General features: G+C 35.1%; 2 protein-coding genes across 5 annotated transcripts in view; one reads left to right on the top strand and one right to left on the bottom strand.

Annotated features, from left to right (window-relative positions):
* Positions 1–13904, bottom strand: part of LOC126763311 (serine/threonine-protein phosphatase rdgC) — a 124205-nt gene that overhangs the window by 27006 nt on the left and 83295 nt on the right. For 3 of the 4 annotated variants that reach the window (XM_050480661.1, XM_050480662.1, XM_050480663.1), the window contains exon 3: positions 5914–6041. In XM_050480661.1, the coding sequence (XP_050336618.1) occupies positions 5914–6041 (128 nt within the window). Of the gene's footprint in view, positions 1–5913; positions 6042–9284; positions 10255–13904 lie in introns of those variants that run through there. The other variant, XM_050480664.1, reaches the window with a different exon arrangement.
* The window catches only part of LOC126763313 (antigen 5 like allergen Cul n 1-like), a 109122-nt gene that overhangs the window by 35695 nt on the left and 59523 nt on the right, over positions 1–13904 (top strand). Inside the window, exon 2 of the mRNA XM_050480667.1 lies at positions 13349–13486. Coding sequence (XP_050336624.1) covers positions 13375–13486 — 112 coding nt within the window. The 5' untranslated portion in view covers positions 13349–13374. The remainder of the gene's footprint in view (positions 1–13348; positions 13487–13904) is intronic.

The raw sequence follows: 13904 nt of genomic DNA, 5'->3' as shown, positions 1-13904 counted from the left end.
ATTTCTGCCTTATTATTCTTCGGAAGATCTTTGGAGCCGTCCGCGTGAGCCTTGACTATCGGGGAAAAGGGAACCACGAACTATACGAACTTCATGGCGAAATGGATATAATTAAGCGCATAAAAATCCAGCGAATGTGCTGGTTAGGTTATGTCGTTCGCATTTAAGATGTTGCTCCAGCGGCATGCTCCTTCGACTCCAAAGCCATGGGTGGATGACGGAAGCAAAGCGGCCCACATATGCAATGGAAGCACGAAGTGCATAGCAACATGCTTGAGATGTACAACTTCAAGGAAAGGATAAAGACAACTGACAATTTATATGTTCTCGGTCCAGTCCAACGCACGGTGATAGTGCCAAGAAGAATATCATATCGATTCAGATTTGAGACTGTTAGTTAAGGTTCTTGGTGTCTTGGATAGGCATTTTTACATTTCAGATAAAAGTTCACTACTAACACACCCTGGCTAAATGAAATGTATTAAAGCAACCAGCAAAAGGAAAGGCCTCGCATAGCCGATCTGTCGTGAGAGTTGGTGTCAACTTGAGAGACCCTTTGCTCTAGAGACGAGCGAAAAAGAAAAAAATATGAGAAGCTAGCTTCAGAGTTTTGGCATTGCATGTTGTTAATTTGAGTTGCTTTAACGAAATAAATATAAAATGTATAATACGGCAGGTCAGGGTCGAAATTGAGCGCACGTACAATTTCTACTGACTCAAGTTTTTTTTTTTTGTTTACATTTTGATGTTAATATTTCATAAGTATATTTTTTGGATTATAGCAAAGCAGATAATCTAACAATTTTCCGACGGAATTCGCGCATAAAAAACATAACAATTTTATTTAAAATTTTTTTGGGCGCAATTTTGAAAAGTGCACGCGAAGTTTCCATGCTTGAGTAGTAATAATTACATACATATTATACACATATGTACATAGCAACATTCAAGTATATTTATTTGCACAAGAGCGGTGTCCTGCAGTTTTTGGTGGTCAGCAAATAAATTGCCGGTTCGTGCTTTCACTATTTTTATGACAGCAATTTTCTTTCGTAAATCATGGACGAAAACAAGCGCTAAGGATCACAGCAATGCAAGTGGACATACACACATACATATACATACATTTACACGATATCGCGTATTAAAACTAAATTGAATATTTGAAACATGAAATTAAATTAGAAATGAACGGTTGGAGAAAATAAAAAAACTGGGCAGCAACAACAAAAACAGCAGCACTGCGGCCACTTGACCACAGGCGAACGTGGCAGGGGAAGTGTTTGCGTGGACGCGCGCTTTGCGGCTAGCCAACAAAAGCGACGACAAAGAGAAAATTGAGCAGCAAAAAAAATAGTATTAACTGAAGGAAAAATAAAAGTAAATGCACACAGCGCAGACGGGGTGAGTACGCCCCTTAGAAAGTTAGCGCTGGACTCGCGGGACCGCAATTAAATACAGTGCTGCAGCAGCGACCACATTTAATTATGTGCTGTTTGTTAGCGCTGCGGATGTGTGCGGTGCTCGCAATGAGCGCACTTTCCTTTAGCACTGCGCTACAACAACTACAGACCGGCCACACTGTGTCGTGTTATTGTTGTGGCGCGCTGCTGTGGCAAGTGGCAACTCACTCACAATGCGCGCTTGCTTAAACAACCAACTGTAATATGCAATTGTTTATGGCGTGGTTAACGTAGCTGCATTTCACTCTTGTCTTTATTCCACGTTTGCGTGTAATTTTTAATAGTGAAGCAGTCTTTATAATTTGTTTTTTGTGTGTTTTGTTGGCAGCGCAGACAATGCGAAGGTCAAGCGTGCGGTGATGAGCTGCTGCAAGCGGGAATTGTAAGTGGAAAATAGTCGGGAGTAGATTAAATGAAATATGCAATGCGAGTATGGAAGTGAAAAATTCCCAAAGCACTTCTTTCTCTGAATTGCTCGGTTGTTGTGAAGCTGTGGTGATTCCAAAGACAAATTTTGCATAAAAAATTGGATAAATTTTGAAAATAATGGTGGATAAGCGCAGAAAATAAAATTAATTTAAAAACAAGAAAAAAATCGAAGCTATAATTCACTTCACAAATAAAAAAGTTGCCATACAAGAGCCTGATTTAGAACGATCAGTTTGTCTGGCAGCTATATTCTATAGGTTTGATTTGAACTATTTCTTCGGAGATTGTAGCATTCTTTTAGGCAATAATTCTTGCTAAATTTCGTGAAGATATCTCGGCAAATGAAAAAGTTTTCCATACAAGGTATTAAATTTTATCAAACAGTTTGTATGACAGCTATATATTATAGTGGTCCGATCGAAACTTTTCCGGAGATTGTAGCTTACTTTTAGGCAATAAAACGTAGCAAATTTTGTGAAGATATCTCGGCAAATGAAAAAGTTTTCCATACAAGGTGTTAAATTTTATTAAACAGTTTGTATGACAGCTATGTATATCCTATAGCTAACCGATATCGGCAGTTCTGATAAATGAGCAACTTCTTGGTGAGAAAAGTTCGTGTAACAAATTTTAGATCGTTAGCTCAAAATCTGAGAGACTTTTCGGGGGTATAAGGCAGGTGAAATCGATTCAGCTTCGCGGTGATCATTTATACATAAATACTTTACAGGGTCTCCGACTTTTTGTGCTCTTGTTGCGTATCGTCAACTAAAATGTAAAACAACGTCTCATAAAAAAAGTCGAAAATCGTTGTCAGATATGGTAACCAATATATAACAATTTTATAACGAAAACTCAAATTTTCTATCAATTTAAGTGGTTTATATTAAATCGTTTTTCCTTCGCCTGCAAACTTATGAAAAGTGATGTTACAACAAAAGAAACAAAAGAAACTTCAGGGGATTGCCTACCTAAGGTTGATGTCAGAGTGAAAGCGTGTAGCAATTCGTAGACTGAAGCGATAAGAGTTCAAGCGAAGACCGATGCTGTAAGATGTCAAAGTGAGCAAATATTTCTATAAAGCCCTTAATGAAGTGTGAAATTTAATGCTTCTGACTTATTTATTTAGTGAGTTATCACACATTTGGTAGCTTTTAACATATCCGTTATATGACTAGTGTTTGTAATTATTAACTGATTTCACCCATCTTTACAATGTCTGAGGAAATGTCAAAAGACTTGGCCTCAGCAAGTATGGTTGATATAACATGAGTGTTTTGTTAAAAATCTATTTAACGACAGTTGCCATTTCCGTCTGCCTTCATTTGGAGTCGCATGCAAAGAGCAATAAAATATACTTTAAAATATGAAATGAATAACGTCATGAGGAAATAATAGCATCGCATGCAAAACTATAAAACAGTCATAATTTACGCCGCATAGTTGAAGTGTTTATATATATATATATATATATATATATAGTTTGCAGGTAAATGCGGACAAATATAGTTTATGGAATATTGAAAAACAAGAGGTCAGTTGGCTTGTCCTTGCAACAAATTGGTTTATTTTTTATTGCTGATGAAAAACGCTGACATGGCAAAGTAGATGTAATCTATATAAAATTTGTTGTAAACACACGTATGTATGCTGATGAATGGTTGAATGAATACAGTAATTACAGTAATTCTGAAGAAAAAATATTACGATTTCTTGAACTAGTTCTAAATTTCACGAGTCTTAAACCAGTTAAGTATAGGCTCTGAAACGACTTGTATTTTTTATGGTTTTGTGTCATATGCGAAGAAGTTTGGTGTTGTATTCAGCGAGATTAGCTTAGGTTAGGTTTGATTACATGGACTACTAAATGCAGTCATTTGTGAAGCTATACAAAATTGAAATCCAGTAATTCGCACATACATATAAGTAAAAAACCGCCTTGAGGCCAATAAAAAGTTGCTCAAGCGTTTAATTTCTATATCCAACAGTTCGGTGGAATATCTGAAAGTGTTTAAATCTTAATTTCACAAGCGCTGGAAGCAAGAAGAAAGTGCTGAGATTTTTCCACTTCGTCTTCTTCCATACAGCTCCTAAAGATGACTTTCGGTAAGATTTTCAACCCTAGGACATTGGCTGCGAACGGGCAATGGCCTGTTAGAACCTTCACAACTAGGGAGAAGCTAGCATACTAAAAAAAAAGAACTCGCTTAATATCTTGCGATGAATCTTGGATCAAAAGGATCCTGCAACAGCGCCTAGTTCCCGCGAAGCTGAACTAATCAGTCGACGAGATTACTTCCTGAAAAATAATATAATTCTTACAACTGAAAATTGACGCAAATTTAAGAACCAAGCTATCAAATGGCAAGTCAGAAAGTAAACTGCTCGTCTTGCTAAGAAAACACTCTTTATGTAAGACCAAAAAAAACGCAAATCGCGAGAATAAATTGCTAAACACCAACAATTAGTAGAAACCACAGAGCAGAAAAGGCCAATGGATGGAAGACGACAGAGCAAGTAAACATGTCGGCGATTCACCTTTTATGTAAGCATACACATACCAGGGTGGGTAAAAAAAACTAATATTTTTAGTAATATTCTCAGACAGCTTTAAGTAAATTTTTGCAAGTATGGGCTCTTAATTGTATCGGGAATGTCTTTCACCTTAATGATTTATATTTCTTTCTTTTATCTAATAGAGAAATTCATATTTCTCTTTCAACTACTTGAAAAAATATCGCGTTTACGGTTTTTAGGAAATTGAACGCGCTATAAAATGATCTCCGAACGGTTTTATCATAAACATAATCGTTTAAAAGTTATTAAGCGTCGAAGTTTGATTATTTTAAAACATATTTTTTTCTTAAGAACTTTATAACTCAAGGAAAAAAGAGAAAAAATATTTTAAATTGCAAAACCTACAATTTAAAAGACATTTTTCGCTCTACAAAATGGCAAGCACTTATTCAATTTTTTTTGGCCCACCCTAATGCATGTACATATACATATGTATTTTGCTGCATTTAAGAAACATTGCAAAACCTTTGGTGCTAATTTTTTCTGCGGTTTTTCTTAGCTTTTATCGCCCGTTTATTTTCGAACATATTTGCGGTGTTGCAGCTAAATTTAATTTATTGACTTTCGAAACAATAAAAGTGCTGAATATTTTTACGCGAATTTGAGTGTTATGTGTTGCTGAAGGATGATTTTAGATATATGTATATGATTTTGTAAATTTTTATTTCAGTGGCTTTTCAAGAAAAATGCTGCCTAATATGGACTTTAGTGATGTAGAATTGAAGAATTTTACATAATTTTTTTATTTGTTTTTTGAAAAATATATAAAAAATACTTACAAAAAAAACATGTTTCTTAAAAAAATTAGAACTAGAAATAAAAAATATAAAAATATCTCGCAGGGTAAAGTGATAATCGAGATTTTAATATTTTTATTATTTTTTCAGATGGAATTCAAATATTATAAAAAAATTTCACCCATATTTCAAAAAAAAAATATTATATACCGAATTTCATTTAAATCGGTGTAGCTCTATGGTTCTTGGTCCATAAAAAAATTTTTAAAAAAGCCTAGAACTAGAAATAAAAAAATTATAGCATTTCAAAACGTATAAGGATTTTAGAAAAAAAAGGTGGGCGTGGTTATTATATTTTTGAACTGTATTTGAAAAAATTTCCAGATACGTCGCTCGCCCACTAAATTTAAAAAAAATTATATTGGCTAGTAAACTACCGATTTTTTAAATTTTTTAACCTTCCAGCAATGATATTTTTTTAAGAATTTGGTATATATAACCCTATACTCTTTTAGTATACAAACAACCGTTATGTGAACAAAACTATAATACTCTCGTTAAAGAAAACTGAAAAAAAAAAATTATTAAATTCACATTTTTTAAATTTTTTCCAGGTTAAGAATTATAAAAGAAAACAAACCATTATATTAATTTTTCACTAAAATCATTTTCTGCTCTTTTTTTCGAATATTTTGCAATGCACTTACCTCCACTTGATCATTTTCACCGGCATATTCTAGATTTGTAAATATAGTCCATGTATAACGACGACGCACCTCCATACGCGCTCTGTATCTTCGATACCAACGTTGGATGAGCAAAGCTGCTCGCAAAGCTGAAATTGGGAACAGAAAAAATAATGTATAAATAAAGCAAACTGTGAACAAAACTGATAGATAAGACATTTTGATCGAAATAAAAATATCGAAAAATGTCGTTTCAAGCGCACTGAATTTTTAGATCGAAAAATTTTAAGTACCAAAGCTAATATATACATTAACCAGAGAGGGAAGCATTTGCAGAGTTTTTCCTTAGACGAACACCTAAAAACCCTGTGGATAATTTTATGCTAAAACAAATCACGACCTATTTGGATACACCACAAATAAAATAATGGCCTGGATAGCCTATAAATTGGTTACTGCGTTCACAATGCAGAAAATGTACAGTTGAGACGAAGTGAACTGAAGTAAAACTTCAAGAGATCTGAACTCTTCTCTTGAGTAATCAACGTCGAAGGTTATAAAAAATAATCACGCGAATATGAGCGCGATGGAATTCCAGTTTTTTTTATTGAACTGAACATTTTAAGATACTGTAAACAACACAAATAGCGCTTGGATGTCAATTTTTTACTGTCTGAGCACTAGTGTTCAATTATATTCAATGTGGAGCCTACTTATGAAAAAGTAAGGCTGAGGCACCTCGAATATTTTGCTTTCAAGCACGCAGTGTACCAAAAATATTGCACTTTAAGCAAAAAAAAACACTGTCTACAAAAAAAGTAAAAGTAAAAGTAAAAAGTGCCCCTAAAACTCCGCACGACTAAAATGTCAGCAAAATTTCGAAATAATAAATTTAGCTTACACGAAAATTCAACTTTGCTGCAAATAGAAAATGTTTGCAGTTGAAAAGTGCAAGTGCTCTGTATGCGCAGCAAACATAAATAACGCAGGTTGACAGCACACTTTGCGAGAGTGAAAAAGTTCAAAGTTTTCGCCAGCAAAAGTAGTACCAGAAAACGCTGCCAAACAAGCGTCCACGGCAAAAACATATTTATAGAAAAATCGCTGTTTCAACTTTATCAAGGCGCACCCACACCCGCGCTTCACTGTCAGCAGCAACGGCACACAAATCACTCACTTGCTCAGCGTGCAACAACAACGCTTATTGGTGAACTTTAGTGCTCAGCAAAGCTGTAAAGCGCAAACTAAGCGTGATTAGCAAACTTCTTGCGCTCTAAGCAACGCGGTTGCATCCACTCCATCGGCTCCTACGTTGCATGCTTGCCATTTAATTTATATGTTGCAAGTACGGTGACAAGGATAATTGAAATTTGAGCATGCCACTGGCAGTACGCACGCTGTATCCTCCCCCCAACCGTCTGCAATGAGATGCAAGTATTGCGAGCGTTGCAAAGCATATTGCCAGTCAGCGCATCAGACAGTTAGCGAATTGGAAGTACCCTCTGTATCTAACTATGTGTGTGTATTTTATGGAAGAGGAGTGCCATCACTAACGCGCCATGCTGTCTCTCGTACTAGTTATAAAATTAATTATAGATAAATTCTTTTTATATCTCGGTGCCAATTATATTACAATCAGCTGTCCAATAACGGGTGTGGTGGTGTGCGTAATTGAATTTTTGTGTAAAATTGTAATGGCATTGTTTCTTTTTGTATCTCCCTGAGTACAAACTGGCTTCCCCTTGAGCTGTAGCTTTCAGTGAGGGGATCGTTGTTGATACAAATTATATTAGAAAAGTAATTTTGAAATATTTGATGGCATTTGTGGCGCTTTAATAGTTGCTTGGCTGTAGTAGTTGTTGTTATATTAAGTATTAAACAGACTTGGTTGCGGTTGAAGGCAATGAAACTGCCGAATAGTGAGCAGGAACAAGTGAGGCGAGATTGTGTGATGTTGCTTTTGAGTGTAGGCAAGTCTGAAAGCAGCGAATATTGGAAAGGCTTACGCTGATTCAAAAACACAAGCATACGAGTGGTACAAAACCTTCAAAGACGGTCGAGAGATCGTTGAAGACATGCCTCGTTCTAGACGCTTTTCGACCTCTTCACAGATGAAAATTTTAAAACAGTGAAGGATATGGCGCTTGAAAATCGTCAGGCAAGTGTTAGAGAGATGGCAAAGCGCTCTCAAGAGGTCTCACGCGAGTCCGTTCGAATGATTTTGGTGGATATTTTGGGTAAGAAAAGCGTTCTTGCTTGACTCGATAAACCGCTAGCTGAATGTTTTTAAAAATAATGTGATTGTGACCGAAGCCAATAACGCAATGGATACCATCGATCAACTGTCTGTTTCATCAGATTTGGCTCTGTATGATTTTTTTCTTGTTCCCCAAAATGAAATTTCCGCTCCGTGGAACCCGTTTTCAGTTGATCAAAGAGATAAAAAATTCGATGAAGAAGCTAAAGGCCATGCCAAAAGTGTTTATGAGAACTGTTTCAAGGACTGAAAAAATCGTTTGCATAAATGTTTTATCACTGGTGGGGATTACTTTGAAGGCGACAAAATAAATATTGATGAATAATTAAATATTTTGCGTTTTATTTACAATTTCTGGGTACTTTTTGTCATAATTGTCACAAAGCGACTTGCTTTTCTTTGGTCAGTTTGTATGGCAGCTATATATTATAGTTTCACGATCTGAAAATTTCTTCAGTTATTGTGGCAAAGCTTTAAATAATAATGTACGCGGAATTACGTGAAGATATCTTGTCAAATAACGAAATTTTCCATACAAGGACTTGACTTTAACCGATCAGTTAGTGTGGCAGCTATTAGCTATAGTGATGCGATCTGAACCTTTTCTTCGGATATTGCATCATTACCTTAGGCAATGACCCATATCAAATTTCTTGAAGATATCTGGTCAAATGCAAAAGTTTTCCATACAAGCACTTGATTCCGATCGTTCAGTTTGTATGGCAGCTATATGCTACAGTGCTTCGATATCGACGGTTTCGACAAATGAGTACACTCTTCATGAGAAAAATACGTATACAAAATTTCACATTTATATCTCGAAAACTGAGGGACCAGTTCGCTAGTATACAGACGGACCTGGCTAAATGAACTCAGCTTGCCACGTTGCTCATTTGTAGATATACTTTGTAGGGTCTACTTTCTTTTTAGTGTAAGAAACTTAGTGGCAAACTTAATATACCCTGTTCAAGGATCAATTTTTTTAAATTTTAAGGTTTAAGGAATATTTATACAATTTTAAAAATACGCAGACAAATTTGATTTTTTTTTTTTAAAGAAAAGAATTAAATAGTTTCGAGTAATACGCGTTCTCCGACTGTACTTTCATGCTAAACATTAAAGTATATTCACATACTTGCACTTGTATCACGCGGTTTTTGCTTCGCAGACAAACAACCCATTACATTGATTCTGATCTTAATTTTTGGTATCAACTTGCATTGGTTATCCATGAATGTAACGGAATTAGCGCACGCAGATGCCACAGAAACGCAGCAACAACTGGAGCAGGCTGACTGTAACCACCGGCAAATAGGAATAGGTAACAAATATTATAGCAGCAATACACAGGAGATCACCATAAGCACTGTGATATATTTCCGTTTAAAAAAAATTTATAGCGAACATTTATAACAGAACTTATAACAGAATTTAGTTAATTGATTTTATTATTTTTAATTATTTTCTACTATTTTTTATAATTGTATTTGCAATGCACAACTTTAGTTTTCTTTCGAGACCGGCGGCACTAAAAATCACCTAAAGGAATGCACTTCACTTATTTTGTGTGTGTTAAAATATATATAATTATTGAATTTTTCGTTTTTTGGCAATTTTTAAAACGTATTTATAGTTTTATGCTCAAAAACTGATATTCACAATGCGAAGCTACGAAGAATTCGCCACAACTCCACAAATAGTTTGCTAAAAATTGTCTTACATCGCGTTGCAATATAAATATTCAAAAATATAGCACGAAAATTCAATTTTATAAGTCAATTGCTTGCACACAAGAATTGAAAAAAATATTTTTTTCTTATTCTTTTTTAACTTTTTTACATTCTCTGTTATTGTAAAAGTTTGTCAACAAATCTATTTTCTTTCGCTTTTTTTGGAAAATCGAAAATTTACAAACAATCGAAATTCTTGTTTATTTTCTTTGACTGGCACGCTTCTTTATCTTTGCTTTACGATTGCTACCGAATACTTCACTTGCAGAATTAATTATTTTCACTTGACGTTGAAGTGCAACTTAGCGTTGGAAATTACCGCACTTAAGTCGTTGAAAAGCGCCATTCAACTGTTCAATTCTTGATAGTTGTTTTGTTTAACAAGTGTTTATTTGCCTTTTAACAATGCCATACTGAAAAATGTTGTCATGCCGTGCAGTGTTGTAAAACGTTCGAAAGTATGCTACACACACACATGCATACAACAGCGCTAATAGTTTGCCACCCACAAGTCGCGGCCTGCAAATGTGTTGGTGTGCATTTGTAATAATATTGGTTGTTGCTGTTTGCCTTCTAAATAGTTGGAGCGTCATTGTCTATGCAAAGTACAACAATAAATGTAAGAGCAACAATGAAAAGTTAAAGACCCTTTGAGGAGGTAAGCAGCGACTGCGTTGAATAAGCTAAAGCAGAGTCACGCATATGCTGGCATTTCATGATCTAAAATGAACGTGAAATCATACAAAATATGCTTTACAGAAATCTGTAACTCTTTTTTAGAATAAATGTTTTTTCTCACTTGTTTCAGAAAGGAACATAGATCATGGTTAAAACTAGTTCTAAACAGCCATATAGCTTTAGTTAATTGAAGCTCAATATTTTCTTTAAATAGGTAGGTTGGTAGACTGGCTGTCTGACGACGCACCTAAGCCTTGTGAAACCACTGAGCCTAGAAGCTTCTCTTCTCTCTGAACCACCCTGAACTTCTGTTGAAGTTCATCAGTACAAAAAGCTTTCTTTGTGCAACCTCTGAAATGTTGTCAAGAAACACTCGTCCTATCCTCGTTGCGATTATATTCTTATTCAAAGTTTTACATTCGCATGGAAGGTAGTTTATAGCCTCCCCTTCTTCAGGCAGCTTCTTCTGTTTCAGCTAGTATATGGTATTCTCGGTTTGCTAGCATGATTTGGCAATCGACAGTGACAAGTTAACACATCTACTAAAGTTCTTATGTCCTTCGCTTTGAGTTTTAATAGTCGTTCCATGGAATATGGTTCCATTCATTCCACGTTTGCTTGCTGGTTGAACCAAGTTAGGGAGTCTATCTACCTAGACTTAGCTGTATATACCACATATTTTTCGATTAAATATCGAAAAATAGCCAGAGGCATCTAAATTCCCCTTTTCCGGAGTCTAATTGTACAGTGGTGCCAGTTTTGGCTAGTTCATCAGATTCACAATTGCCAAAAATATCACTATGTTCTGGAAGCCATTATAGGGTTATCGTGAAATAGGCCGTTAGATCTCTTAAGAAGTCAAGAAATTCCTTCACTGTCTTGGAAGAGACCCTAAGAGACTTTAGTGATTTTAAAGCCACTAGGAGTAAACAGTGTCGAAAACTTTAACTGAATTCTAAGTCTGGTATGTATACAACGGTCGAAAATTTCATTAGATCGATATATTATCATATTGAAAAGTTGAGTCCAGTATTCAGTCTAGAGAGAGAGAGAGATCTGGAGTCACCCACCTGTTCAAACTGAACACTTGTGAGCTATGGTATATATTTTCCTCCTTCCTCTATCAGTAATTCGCTATTAGAACAACTTCTAAAACAAAGTTCGTGAAAAAGTAGAGTCAAATCTAAAAAATTGTTATTGTTGTTATAAGTAGCTTTTTTGGAGTAATTTTTAATAACTAACCTTTGAGAATTTTCAGGCATAGCTGAGTTTTATTTGAATATTTTTTATAATTTTTTAAGAAACAATCCATAGTCTATATATCATTATCTCTCAAAAAAAGGTTTCGCCAAATGCAAAAAAATATGAATTTTCTACAGCATTTCTAGCAGCATTATTAACCTCATTGCTCGTGCGTCCTCACACATTTATAATATATAGTAAGCATAATGAATGTGGGCGTCTAAGCGCCTTAGTGCCTCCTCTCGGAAGTTACACTAATTTAACCTACCAGCGCTACACCCACAATTATCAACCCACTACCAACAATTGCTTTCAACATTCATCAGCTGACAGGTTAAAAATTGCCTTACATTTGTGGTTGCCTCCCTGCACACGAACACATACATACATACATATGTTTAACTCATGTGTGTGTGTGCCTATGCTGCGTGTATCGCTGATGAGGCGTCTGAACCCTACACAACCTGACAGTGACCTTCTTCATGCAATTTATTTCACTTCATTCGTTACATGTGCATGTATTTACTTATTTATAGCTGTCTGTACTCTATGCTTCCCTCCGACCTACTCTGTTAGGCTTTTTTACGTCGTGCACACACCACAATGCCACCTCTTGTATTTGTAATTCTTACAGCAGCGTTTATTACCTAAGGGGCTGGGGGCGAATGATACACAATCAGCTGAGGTAAGAATTGTTGAAACCGCCATAAACGATTGTAATTCGGCCGAACTAATAACAACATATTTTATTATGTTTGGTAATTAACAAATAATGATAGATTAGGTTGAAAGGCATTTTCATAACTTATTAATTAAGCTATCAAGAATTAATTTGTGGAAAGATACCATAGAAAGTTTAGTTTGGAAGTTCTTAAATGGATTAAAAAAGGTTCTGTGTTGAAAAGTTTTTTGTATTGTATTATATATTCTACTGGTTAAATACAATTCGCTTTTAAGGCTACCCAGAGCAGACTTGGTCGAGGACCGGAAATCGTGAACTGCTTGAGCCATATGTGAAATAATTGTTTCTGACCACACGCAAGTGAATGACGCTCAGAGAACTTTCCTCACTTGCGTGATGACACATGACTCCAACCTTCGACCTTGTATGATCAAATTTGAGCCGGACTGACAGGTCATATATTTTAATACCATTCGGTTGCGCGGCGCAGTTTAAATGGATCAGTCCGAGTCAATTTCGATCAGACGGTAAAAGTTTATTTAACATTATAAAAACATATAATCATGTTAAGCACTTTACAATTTATTCGATTTCAATATGTCATGTGATCAAATTTGACCCGGAGAGAAATGTATATTTCGTTAGTTAAATGCAAAATAACGTAACAACACTTTTCATAAGTTTACAGGCAAAGGAAAAAATTTTAAGTTTTGGCTTTAAAATGGTTAAGTATTGGTTATCTATTGGTTATATCTGACAGCGGAAGTCGACTATTTTATGCTGCATATATATCATATTGTATAGTGAATCGTTAGCAATAAAAAATTCAATTCCGATTTTTTGATGATACGTTGTTTTGTATTTTAGGTGACGATTTGTATAAAGAACTAAAAATGTGTCAAAATAAGTTAGAGTTTCCGACGCTGTCCCGAAAAAATCAACACCAGCAACTTCTACATGAAACTTACCTACAACGAACCAAAGTTATTTGTAATATGAATATAAGTAAGTATTAGAACTTTATACTTTATACATAAGTGTTCAAATACCTTTCTTTCGTATCAACTCTACGAATTCTTCTAAATAAACAAACAAACTAATGTTCCTAAGTAGACTTAGAAAACTTAAAAGCAACAAGAAGGTGCAAATAAAATGAAATTGTGTACCAACCAGCTTAAAGTAGGTGAGAACAAATAAATTGGCAATGCAAGGGACAAATAAAAGAAAATTATGTTGGTAGAAGGCTGCGAGAAAATCGCATGTCATTTCTGTTTATTTGCTTTAAAAGTAAGAAAGGTAACACCGATGATGCCACCAACGACGCAACGAACAACACAAATTTGTTTTATATGCCACATACACGCATATTATATATTCCAACTGTCATAATAAACAAACACTTCTACGAAAAGCGGTGAAAGAG

The sequence above is a fragment of the Bactrocera neohumeralis genome, chromosome 6 (genome assembly GCF_024586455.1).
Source record: "Bactrocera neohumeralis isolate Rockhampton chromosome 6, APGP_CSIRO_Bneo_wtdbg2-racon-allhic-juicebox.fasta_v2, whole genome shotgun sequence".
Taxonomy (NCBI): Eukaryota; Metazoa; Arthropoda; class Insecta; order Diptera; family Tephritidae; genus Bactrocera; species Bactrocera neohumeralis.
The sequence above is the reverse complement of the archived record's forward strand: the minus strand, read 5'-3'. Positions and strand labels throughout refer to the sequence as shown.